This window comes from Urocitellus parryii, chromosome 3 (genome assembly GCF_045843805.1).
Source record: "Urocitellus parryii isolate mUroPar1 chromosome 3, mUroPar1.hap1, whole genome shotgun sequence".
Taxonomy (NCBI): domain Eukaryota; kingdom Metazoa; phylum Chordata; class Mammalia; order Rodentia; family Sciuridae; genus Urocitellus; species Urocitellus parryii.
This window is the reverse complement of record NC_135533.1, coordinates 5,369,928-5,381,301: the sequence shown is the minus strand read 5'-3', so window position 1 is coordinate 5,381,301 and position 11,374 is coordinate 5,369,928. Positions and strand designations below refer to the sequence as shown.

Here is an 11,374-nt window from a genome sequence, read left to right as displayed (position 1 = left end):
TCTTCCCAGAAACACCTGGGCCCAGGAGTCTCCTGTCCTCTCTTAGGGAGGGTGATTCCCTCCAAGTTCATGCCCACCCCCAACAGGTGGACCCAGGGGCCTGGAGAGGCCCCAGGTAAGTTCCTTAGACTGGCACCTGGGGGTGAAGGTGCCCGTCCTGGACTCAGGTGGCCGGCCAGGCCCTGCCTCTTGCAGGGGCTGGGGTCGGAGCAGACGCAACCTGTGCTTCTTTGGGCCCTGAAGGTCCTCCCAGTCTCCCCTCCTTTCTGTGGAGCCCTCCATTTCTCTTTCCCTCCAGGACCCCTCACAGGGGCAGGTGCGCCCTGGGCTCTCCTCTTCTTTTAGAGGGGCCCCTCATAAAATCAGCTGAGGATAAAATCCAGAGATACCGATGCACGAGCCCTGCCTGGGTCAGGCCTTTGGCCACCAAGCAGACCACGTGGCCTGGCAGCCCTGTTGCTGAGTCAGGGAGAGGGCCCCATGCTGGACACAGCTCGGGGAGAGCGGGAAGCCAGCCTCAGCTCGCCCCACAGCCCCCTTCTCCCCCTCCCCACCTAATGGGCCAGGGGTCCCTGGGTGGGAGGAAGCACCCTGGGCCTTGTCCCACCTGCCCTACCGTCTCTCTTTGGGACGGGAGGCCTGTGGCTGTGTTAGATTAAGGGATTGGTCTCCTGGCCCTAGAGGGTCCCCTCTGGCCCTAATGCAGGCCTCCCAGTGCCTTCCTCTGTCTGTCGAGTCCCTTGGGTTTCAGCCCCTAGGCCAGCAAGGGGCCAGGAAAGCAGAGGCCAGCTCAGTGCTCCTCTTTCAGGACCTTTATTGCCGGCGATCCTGAGGCCCAGGTGGGGCTAGAAGAAGTTGACCACCCTGCGGAGCGACTGCACACGGGCACTGTGGGCCTCCCAGTCGGAGAAGCTGCGGAAGTCGCCCCTCTCCACCACGTACATTCGGCCACGGTAGTTGGGCTCCTCATAGAGGACCCATCTGGAAGCCAGGGAAAGACAGGTCAGGGGACACAGGAATGCCACCCAGCCTCCGATCAGACCTCCCACCAGCCCTGCCACCCCTTCCTAGCCCAGTGGATCCCGTGCTCTGCAGAACACCAGGGTGCGCAGCCCGCACTAGGCTGACTCCCTACCTGCTGCTGTGTGGGTCAGGGCTGGGTGTGGCGCTGGGGAGGCGTGCCCAGTCACTGGCCATGGTTTAAAATTGGCCAGTCCACTCCAGGAGGCTCTGGCCCCTGGGGCACAGCCCCATCCCTCCTGCTCTCTGCCAGGACCATCTCACACTGATGGCAGCTGCAGCAGCAGGCAGGACACTGGGCACAGACTGGGGACAAACGCCTCCTGCTCATTCATTCAGCAAACACAGTCGAGCTCCAGGCGTGTGTCTCACTGTGTGTTAGGAACCGGGGTGCTCAGGTCCGACAGATGGGCTCCCGTCCCCATGACACCTCTGCTCCAGTGAACAACAGACTGTGGTGTCTGCAGTTGCAGCAGGGGACAGCCAGGATCCTGGCCATGGTCCCCAGTGGAGCCAGGAGAGACCATGGCCCCTCATCACCCAGGAGGTGTGGGGCTGCAGGTGAAGGGCAGCGCAACCCAGGTGACCAGGAAGGTGTGGCGGGAGGCTAGAGCGGGGCCTGGAGGGTGGTCTCCATCTGGGAGGGGAAGTGTTGACCAGAAAGCCATCCCTTCCTCTGCCATCCCTGAGCCAAGTGTGCTACTGTGGGGAGGGGGCCCAAGAAAGGTAGCACAAGTGTGTGGCCCTGGGGGGCGAGGTCTGCAGCCTGAACTGACCGCCTGGCCCCAGCAGAGGACTGGGAGTCGCCGTGGTCAACAGCGGGCCTCTACCAGGCCCCGACTCCTCCCCTTCACTCTCTCCATGGAAAACGGCCTTTCTCTGCTTTCAGGGACAGGCAGTGGCCTTGGGCAGCTTCCTCTTGGGCCTCCCACAAGGGGCACACAGACAGCTCTGTCTTTGGGGTCCATGTGGCCTGGACTCTGACCCTGCCTCTTTACAATGAGTGCCCACCTGGACCCCAGTAATTCTTGCCCACCACCTCGAAAGCACTTTGCTGTTGAAGGAGCTTCCTCCCCATGGACAAAGTCCTTCTAGCCTGAGCCCAGCCTACAGATGAGGTCAGGGAAGGAGAGTGAGGGCCCAAGGCCGCAGGGCCCTCCTCCCCACTGTCTGCTCCCGTCACTCTCCTGACCCCACACCTGGTGCCTGGGGTAGTCCACTGCTGGGAGAGTCAGGGTCTGTAATGGCCACGAAGAGGGAGGGAGGCGGAGAGTGTGAGCAGGGAGGGGGCACCTACTGGGGGAAAGCCTGGTGCCGCAAGACCTCCCACCCCACAGCTGCAGCTCAGAGCGAGTGGGCCAGCCCCGGCCCCCTAGCAGCAGCTGGAAAGGCCCAAGCAGTGTCTTGAGCCACCCTGGGGCTCAGGTGGACATCCCCCAAACTAAAGGGCAGGGAGAGGGCTGGGCGTCGCAGCAAGCTTCCCCCTCCTAGCCCAGCCAGCTGGGGAGGAGGCAGAGAGAGGAAGGCAAAGGGCTCATTCTTCTCTTAGAGGGCAGGGGGCGGCGGGGGGATTGAACCCAGGGCCTGACACAGGCCGGGCAAGTGCTCTACTTTGGCAATACCTCCCGGCCCTGAGGCTCAGCTTTTAGGAGATGGGAAGTGGAAGTGGCAGAAATGCCAGTGTATTTCCCTCCAAGTGCCCTCCAGGACATGGGACGAGGGACAGGCCAACTGGAACTGCATGGAACCCAGAGGGAACGCTCTTGTCCTGCGGGAAATGGAGGGACCCAGCCTCATCATCACCCAGGTCCCAGGAAAGGCTCTGTGGAGTGTCACCATCCAGACCCAGGGCATCCAGCATCGCCACCCATGCAGCTGCCCCTTGAAGAGGGCTTACAAGTCACAGGGCCTGGGAACGTGGCTCAGTGATAGAGCGCTTGCCCAGCATGTGTGGGTTCCATCCCCAGCACCGCAGAAGAAAGAAAAAAATGAATTAAAAACACAAGAGGTAAAGGATAAGTGTGCTCTGGGTCCACACAGGGAGTCTACCATTTCAGCTCTGATTAGCTTCCTGGCCACCAAGATGTCCCCTCCGAGGGCACAGGATTCAAGATCCATGCCCCTGCCTCCCCCCCTGTTCCTCAACAGCCCTGAAGTCTCCAGGCTGTGGAGAGGCGGGACGGTGTCCTGGGTCTCAGGACATGTAGCATGCCCAGGTGTGTCTTTGCCTCATGGCACAACTTAGCCAGCAAAATTTCCAGGGTGAATTGTTCTGGAATTCTACCCCTGGACTCCCAGATGCCACCAACTCCTCAAACCAAGTCACACCTCCCTGAAGAAAGGTAGATAGTATCTATAGCTCAGTCTGGGTCTCCTTCAGTCCCTCCCGACACCTCACGAGGGTCCCTGAGGCCAAGCCTCAGAAATACAGAAGACTCCTTAGCTTCTTCAACAAGAGCCAAGTTTCTGGACCAGCCATAGAGGGAGGCAGGACCGGGCCTGGGGCTCTTCTCCTGAGGGGAGGGGCTGAAGGCACCGGCTCTGGAAAGCAGACTGCAATCCCAGCAGGGCCTCTCTCCAGGGCCAAGTTAACCTTCCAGTCTCAGTTTGCTCCTCTGTAAAATGGGGACGATATCTACCCAAACAAAGGTTAGAGAGATGGTCAACTGGAAAGTCTCAGGGCAGGGACACTTTACACAAGGGGAGGGCCCAGGGAGCATGGGCTGCCCTCGGCTGATCAGAAGGAAACCTGCGTCTGCAGGGGGCGGCCAAGGACAGAACACGCAGGGTTCTGACAGCTGTTTGGGGCCCAGTGTCCCTCACTGAGGCCTTTCTGGGCCATAGGGAGACCAGCAGCCCTGGCCGCCACTCACGCTCCATCCCCGTAGACCTTGACGGCGTTGACGCAGCTCCTGGTCCAGCCCTGGCTCTGCAGGAAGGGGCAGTCCTCCAGGAACTCCAGGCACTGGCCCGTGAAGTTGCAGCCCTCGAAGATCTCTAGCCGGAAATGCTCCCCATGCTCCAAGGCACAGGCGGACGGAGGGTGGGAAAGAGGAAAACGCTCTGAGTCCTCCACCAGTACAGGTGGGAAGGAATGTGCAGTCACCCAGGGCTCTGGGCACCCAAGAGTTCCCGGGCCGGCTGAGGTGGGGGTTGGTAAGTGGCCCCATCTCAACACACACCCTCTGCTCCTTCTTTCACATGACATGTGTTGGCGGTTCTATGACTTTAAAAAGCTTGGCTGGGGGTGGCGGTGCATGCCTGTGATCCCAGAGGCTTGGGAAACTGAGGCAGGGAGGAATGTAAATTTGAGAGCAGTTTCAGCAATTTAGCAAGGCCCTTAGCAACTGAGTGAGACTGTCTCAAAATTTTTAAAAAAGCATTAAAAGAGCTGAGCATGTAGCTCAGTGGTAAAGTGTCCCTGGGTTTAATCCCCAGTACAAAAAAAAAAAAAAAAAAGAAAGAACAACAACAACAAAAGAGCTTCAAAACCCCTGAATCGGTCCAGTGGTCCAATCTCCTCTTTTTACAACGAAGGAATCCAAGATCCAGAGAGGGGGCAAGACTGCCCTGAGACCAGGGCCACTTGGACCAGGGTTGAGATCACTAACTCCCTCCAGGTGCTCAGCCTGGGGGCTCCAGCCCTGGTTATACCAACGCGCTTCTCAGCTTTGACTTCTCTGCCCGCAGGCCACAGATGATAATATTTTAGAACTGTAATAGAACCTTTTATTAAAACATGAAGCCAAAAATCTAAAACAAATAACACATCTCGTTTGCTGAAATCCCTGCTGGCCTTGACGTCATCACTCACTAACATCAGTACATGGATCTCCCTGCGTGATTCCTGTGTTTCCAAAAGACAAAGGAGGGCCAGCTCCCCACAGGCCAGATGTGGGGGGGACGGGTCTGCCTCATAGCTGGCCCCAGGCATGGCCTTTTTGAGAAGAGCATTCACAGGCTGCCTAGTATCTTTTTAATATAAATAGCATTATACGGGATCCAGGGCCAACCATTTTAATTCCTTTTTCCAAATGCCCAAGGCCTGGCAGAGATACTAAGAAAGTATTCTTACATTTGAGAAGCCAAAGTGCAGCCGGTTTTGCAGCTGATAGGAGAGGGGGCCCCAGGCAGAGAGGCACCGCCCCCATGATTCCTTAGGTGTTTGCCAGAGCCCCAGCCCAGGCGTCCAAGGGAGGGCCCTCTGGCCAGCAGACTCTGAGCAGGGCTGCTCACTGTGAGCTTGGGGACTGGTCATTTCCCATTCAAAGGACCAGAACTCAGAGCAGGTCAGATAGTGCTGTGACTTGGGTTAAGCCTCATTCCTCAAATCCTACCCTGAGTCATGCAGCCATAAAAAGCCCCTCCCCACGGAAGAGCGACACCCCTGGTTTGCGCCCCACCTGTGAGATGCAGCCACTTGTGCAACTCCAGGGGACCTGCCCCACACGTCCTGCTGACTGGCCTGTGATACTTCAGCTTCTTCCATTAGCAATTCCAAGATTAGGGCTTGGGAGGTGCGCAGAATGGCTACAAGGCCATGTGCCCAGCAGGTGCCCGGATCCAGGCAGCCTGACTTAACTTTCGCTGAGTGCTCCACCTTCTGGTCACAAATCCAAACTTATAATTTTTTTTTCTTTTTTTGGGTGTTGGAGAGGGAACCCAGAGCCCACGCTCTACCACTGAGCTACACCCTCCAGCCCCCAAACTTCTAATATTTTCAACAGCATTTTAAATAGAGAATTTAGCTACATGTTTGGATGGGAAATTTAAAGTGGTTTCCTGAGAACTCCCAGGGGCTCGCCTGCCTGGTAGCCCTGATTGAACTCCAGGTGCCTCACCCTCCTGCCAGCAGGGGGCTGGGTAGGGCCTTTTAAAGTTGGGAGGACCCTGCTACAGACTCCAGGAAGGCCCCAGCCCCCAGGCGGAGTGGGTGCTCAGCATTCCTACAGGCCGGCAGGAGCCCATGTGGTCATTGTGGCCGTTCCAGCGGAAGAAGTCGGGGTAGTCACCATGCTCCAGGATGAACTGCTGGCCCCGGAAATCGGGGTGATCAAAGCAGACCCAGGCGCCACTCTCTACCCGGATGGAGTTCACTCTGTTCATAAAGCCTCGGTCCTGGAAGTTGTCACAGTCCCCGAAGACCTCCAGCTTCTGGCCTGTGAAGTGCTGGCCCTCGTAGAGAGTGATCTAGAAGGCCAGGTCAGAGCCAGGGTCAGGCTTCTCTCCTTTCAGTTTGGGGGTCTGTCATCTGGGACCTCTGCATCCTCTAGGAAACCCAGATTCCCAGGCCACCAAGCCCGGCCCTGCTGTGCACAGGAGGTGCCCGAGACATGTGCTGATTGGGCAGAGGATGAAAGGTCAACAGGCTGCTGTCAGACACAGCCACTGCCCAAGCCCCCCGTGGAGCAGACCAACTGCAGCCCCTCTCTGGGGACAGGAAGTTCCCCTTTGTCGAGGTGTCCACATTTGTTAAACTCAATTTTTGTTTATTGTTAAAACAAGACATCCATAATAACATTAAAGGAAATCTTTCCAGAAGAATAAACTTCACCTACTACTCACCTTTATGTTTTGGAAAGCCAGGTTCCTGGGGCGGGGCCTCCTCAGCTGGAGAGGCTGAACCTGTGGAAGCCCCGCCCAGGATGAAAGTCCTCAAAAGCACACTCTATAAGTGTCACCTTGTCCTTTTTTTTTTTTTTTTTTTAAAGGCCTGACAGACAGATAACTAGGTAGCATGGACAAGTTGTCCTTTTCCCAAACTTTAGTTTGGACTGGAGACCCTGGGGCACTTTACCACTGAGCTACATCCCTAGTCCTTTTTATTTATTATTATTTATTTTTAATTTTGAGATAGTATCTTGCTAAATTTCTTAGACCTCTCTAAGTTGCTGGGGCTGGCCTCAAACTTGTGATCCTCCTATATCTGCCTCTTAAGTCTCTGGGATTACAGACAAATGCCATTGAGTCCAGCTCTTGTCCCCACACTTAACAACTCAAGCAACAACAACCCCTCAACTTATTTCCTGCCATGGAACCTAAAATTCCAAATACTCAATAACTCTTGGGTCTCAAGAATTGTGGTCCCATGGGGCTGGGGATGTGGCTCAAGCGGTAGCGCGCTCGCCTGGCATGCGTGCAGCCCGGGTTCGATCCTCCAGCACCACATACAAACAAAGATGTTGTGTCCGCCAATAACTAATAAATAAATATAAAAAAAAAATAATTTAAAAAAAAAAAAAAAAAAAAAAAAAAAAAAAAAAAAAAAAAAAGAATTGTGGTCCCAAGGGACCCTATCAAGGTATAGTAACCCAGTAACTGTTGTCATTTGTGCTTTGTAAATGCTTCCAGTTCTCCCAGGCCCCTTGGAGCTAGGGCAGCTGTATGCTCTGGCCAAAGGAAGGTGTGTAGGAATGGACACTTGCAAGCCAGTGCATGACTGATTTGGGGGTCTCTTCCTTTCCCTTTCTCATGTTACTGTCAGCCTGGGGCATAGGGAAGGGTGTGAGGACAAAAGCACTTATTCCCATGATGGATATGAGGTGCTAGGGAGGCAGATACCCTAGTTGATGTATGCTACCAAGCTACTGGGGTTATTTGTTTCTGAAACATAACCTGGCCCATGCAGAGGACTCTAGTGGTGCTCTCACCACTGAAGCACTTGAATGGACTTCTGGAGCCCAAAGGCTTCATGGGACTATCCAGGACAGGGTCACTGGAGGAGGAGGAGAGAGATCTGAATTGGCTACCCTTCCAGCACAAGTCAGGTTTGATAGAGTCACCCAGACATTCAATGAGACCTGAACACCCTAAGGATTTGGAGGTCCTCAAGGCTCAACATTTTGCTGAGAAACAGCCCCACATGCCCCTGAAGACTGGAGAGCAAAACACACACTTTGACCATCCTCTCATAAAGAAGAGGCAGCCAGGGTGGGCCCTGTATGATCGGCAAGTCTAACCCACCCCAAGCCAGAAAGCAGCAGCCAAGTTTGACCACCCTCCCTGCTCTTGACTTGGGGGAGGTGGTTAGAACCCCAGAACACCTGAAAAAGGGGATGGAAGAGGGCGATCATCCTCTGCACCCTCACCAGAGAGGCCGGCAGCCAACAGCCAGGCAGCTCCATTTAATTAAGAAATTAAGCCAGCTTTGCTTGGGCTTGTAGTCCCCAAAGGGCGCACGGAACAACAGTTTGCATCTCCCCATGCCCGGTTTGCACCCTCCCCATGCCCGTGCACTGGGGCAATCGCCGGCCCCCTGCTGGTTTGCATTGGGTGGGGAAGGGCGAGGACTCACCTTCCCGGAGCGCTGCGCCATGGTGCGCCGCCGTCCTCCACCGGACTCAGTATATACCCAGCGGCGCCCTGCTGGCTCAGCGCCGCCAGGGACAAAAGATTTGCTTGGCCGGGCACCGCCGAGTTAGTGCTGTCGGGCGTGCTAAGCCAGAGAGGGGCCGCCGGGCTGGCCGCTGGGACCCGACCCTCGGCCACCCTGTGCCACCCGCAGAGAGCGCCCCCCCCTGCCAGCCCCCAAGACCTCCGTTCCGGGACCCCTCCTTCCCAGCCCCCCCACCCCTGCTCTCCTTGCTGAGTCAGGACCACCGCACCACCGCGCCCACTGCGATTGCCGGGGTGGGGGGGCCTGGGAAGGGGTCTCCCAGGCCCTGCGCCTCTTCCCCAGGGCTGCACTTGCCCCCTTCCCCACTCCACGCCTCCCTCCTTCTAACCTCCCGCGACCTCCATCACACCCGGCTTCACTCTAACCTGTTCCCGCCTGGTTTCTTTGGAACCTAGGATGGAGTCCATCTAAGCTTCCTGGAGCAAAGAAAGTCTTCCTCTGCCCCTTATAACTAGCTTCCCTGATCTGAGCTCCCAGCCCCAGCCCCTGGCCGCCCTCCCTCCCCAGCCTGGGCTCCCGCGTCCTCCCTCTTTGGGATACTGTATCTCTCCCCCTGGAGATCCTTCCCAGGTGTCCCCGGCCCTGATCCATGCTGCACCCCGTGCGGGGGTCGGGGGGGCCACAGTGCTCTGCGCCTGGAACTCTACACTGGTGCACAGAGCAGGCCACCCTGCGTGACCGTGACCGAGGATGGGTCTGCAGAGCATTCCCAGGGCTGAGAAGCCCTTGGCACACAGTGGAGCCTCGAAGATTGTTTATGGAGTAAATGGAATAAACACGGAGGCCAGGAATCACTGGGGAGATGAGATGGGGTAACGATTGGTGGGCAGTGTGTGGGGGGTGGGGGGCAGGCTCTAGAGCAAAGGAGAGAGAAGCCCGGGGCTGCGGGGTCCTGGAGTTAGTCCTGGAATTTCTTCGCTCAGGAAAGTGGACTGGTTTCTTTCTTTGTTTTTTGCGGGTAGGGGATTGAGCAGTGAATGCAACTTTTATTCTTGATTTGTGAGAGACTCACAAATTAACTTCTCAACCTGCTGCACGGGGAGATGGGGTAAAGGAAATGAGGGGTGGGTAGGTAAATAAAGGGGAGGAATATTCATGCCTTTTCTGGGAGTGGGTGGCGATTTTCTGGGACTCCAGGTATTACCTCTTTTTCTTTTTTCTTTTTAGTACTGGAAATTTAGCCCCAGGGCACTTAACCACTGAGCTACATCCTCAGCTCTTTTTTATTTTGTTTTTGAGACAGGGTCTCACTAAGTTGCTTACAGCCTCAATAATTTGCTGAGGCTGGCCTTGAACTTGTGATCCTCCTGTCTTAGCCTCAGGAGTCACTGGGATTACAGGCTTGCTCACCAAGCCCAGCTCTCTTTTCACTCTTCTTATGGTTCTTTCCAAGTCATCGGATGGCCATTGTCTACTATCATAGCTCTGGAGATATGTCATTTAGCATGCAGATGGATTATCATGAAGTCAGAGGTGGTCCATCTTGACCTAACTTGTTTGGGCTAGCCCACCTGGAGAGGAACTTTAGGCCTTCAGGTATCCTGTCTTCAAAGATAAACAAGAAAAGGACCAGGTAGAAATTCAGCTAGGTCACTGAGGCAGTACAAGACTCTGGCAGGTAACAGGGCTATGCACCTAGCCCTGTCCAGGGTATTTTTATCGTCCTTTCACAAATGGTGAAGGGACAGCAGGTCACATGATTCTTGGGGCAGAGAGTGACCTTGCCCTTGCCCTAAGAAGTCATCAAAGGCAGACAGGGCATGGACTGGATCACACAGGTCACCCTCCTAGCTGTCATGCCTTCCCCCAGGGCGGCTGCTGCCTCCACAGGTGGCCATCCACTCTCCAGGCCACACCTTCCAGCGCTTGCCTCTGGACATGGGTCGTGTGGGGACATATCATTAAAAACAAAGTTTCCTGCCAATCTAGAAAAGTGGTAGAGAAAGAAAACAGTCATTATTAAGTCAGCTTTAAGCCAGAATGCAATGGGCTTCACGGGTGACCTGCTAAGAAATTGCAACATCTCAGCCTGGGGGTCAGTGGCAGGGCTCATCTGTGGCTTGAGTAAGGCCCTGGGTTTGATTCCCAGCACTTGGAGGGAGGGAGATGGGGAGGGGAGGGAAGGGGAGGGGAGGATTTCTCAGAGTTGGACCTGATATGGTGACCAGCCAGTCCACAGTTTGATCAAGACTACTTAATCACGGGCATTTCTTAACTCCTGCTTTTGATTTCTCCCAAATTAAAACAGAGCTCTGTCAATACTCCCCAAAGACAGGGCTGAGGATTCTAGTCTTCCCAGTCTGGCTATACTGAATAAATATTTCTTTTCTTTCTTTCTTTCTTTCTTTCTTTCTTTCTTTCTTTCTTTCTTTCTTTCTTTCTTTCTTTTCTTTGCACTGGGGATTAAACCCAGGGGTGCTTAACCACTGAGCCATATCCCCAGCCCCTTTTTTATATTTTATTTAGAGACAGGGTCTCGCTGAGTTGTTTAGGGCCTAAGTTGCTGCAGCTGGCTTTGAACTTGCGATCCTCCTGCCTCAACCTCCAGAGCCACTGGGATCACAGTCAGGTGCCACTTCACCTGGTCTGAATAAGTTCTTTTCCATCCTTTTTTACCACCAGCTTTTCTGCTTGGATTTTGAGGCAAGTAGCTAGACCCGGTCAGCAGGGACTCCCTTATGTCAGGTCCCTGTCTGTCCCAGAACTCTGATAACAGAGCCCACAGATTTTGTATCACCATGAAGGTGATGTGAATGGAATATAAAATATTAACAGTGATTTGAAGCATTTTCTGAAAAGCATACACAAAAAAATGCCCGCCACAAACTTGACTCAAAGAATTGGTAAAGATGAACAGGTGGATCAGATTTCAGCAATTTCAAGTCCTCCCCCCATTCCAAGGGCAGACACTCAAGTCTCTCCCACAATTTCCATTACAAGTTGGTCACCAGAGGAAGG

General features: G+C 54.8%; 1 protein-coding gene across 1 annotated transcript; it reads right to left on the bottom strand.

Annotated features, from left to right (window-relative positions):
* Positions 1-845: 845 nt before the first annotated feature.
* Crygn (crystallin gamma N) lies at positions 846-8,335 on the bottom strand. The gene is made up of 4 exons (XM_077796734.1): positions 8,315-8,335; positions 5,963-6,210; positions 3,894-4,040; positions 846-981 (listed from the first exon to the last, which is right to left on the bottom strand). The coding sequence occupies exons 1-4, from the start codon at positions 8,333-8,335 to the stop codon at positions 846-848; spliced, it is 552 nt and encodes a 183-aa protein (XP_077652860.1).
* Between the last annotated feature and the right edge of the window lie 3,039 nt (positions 8,336-11,374).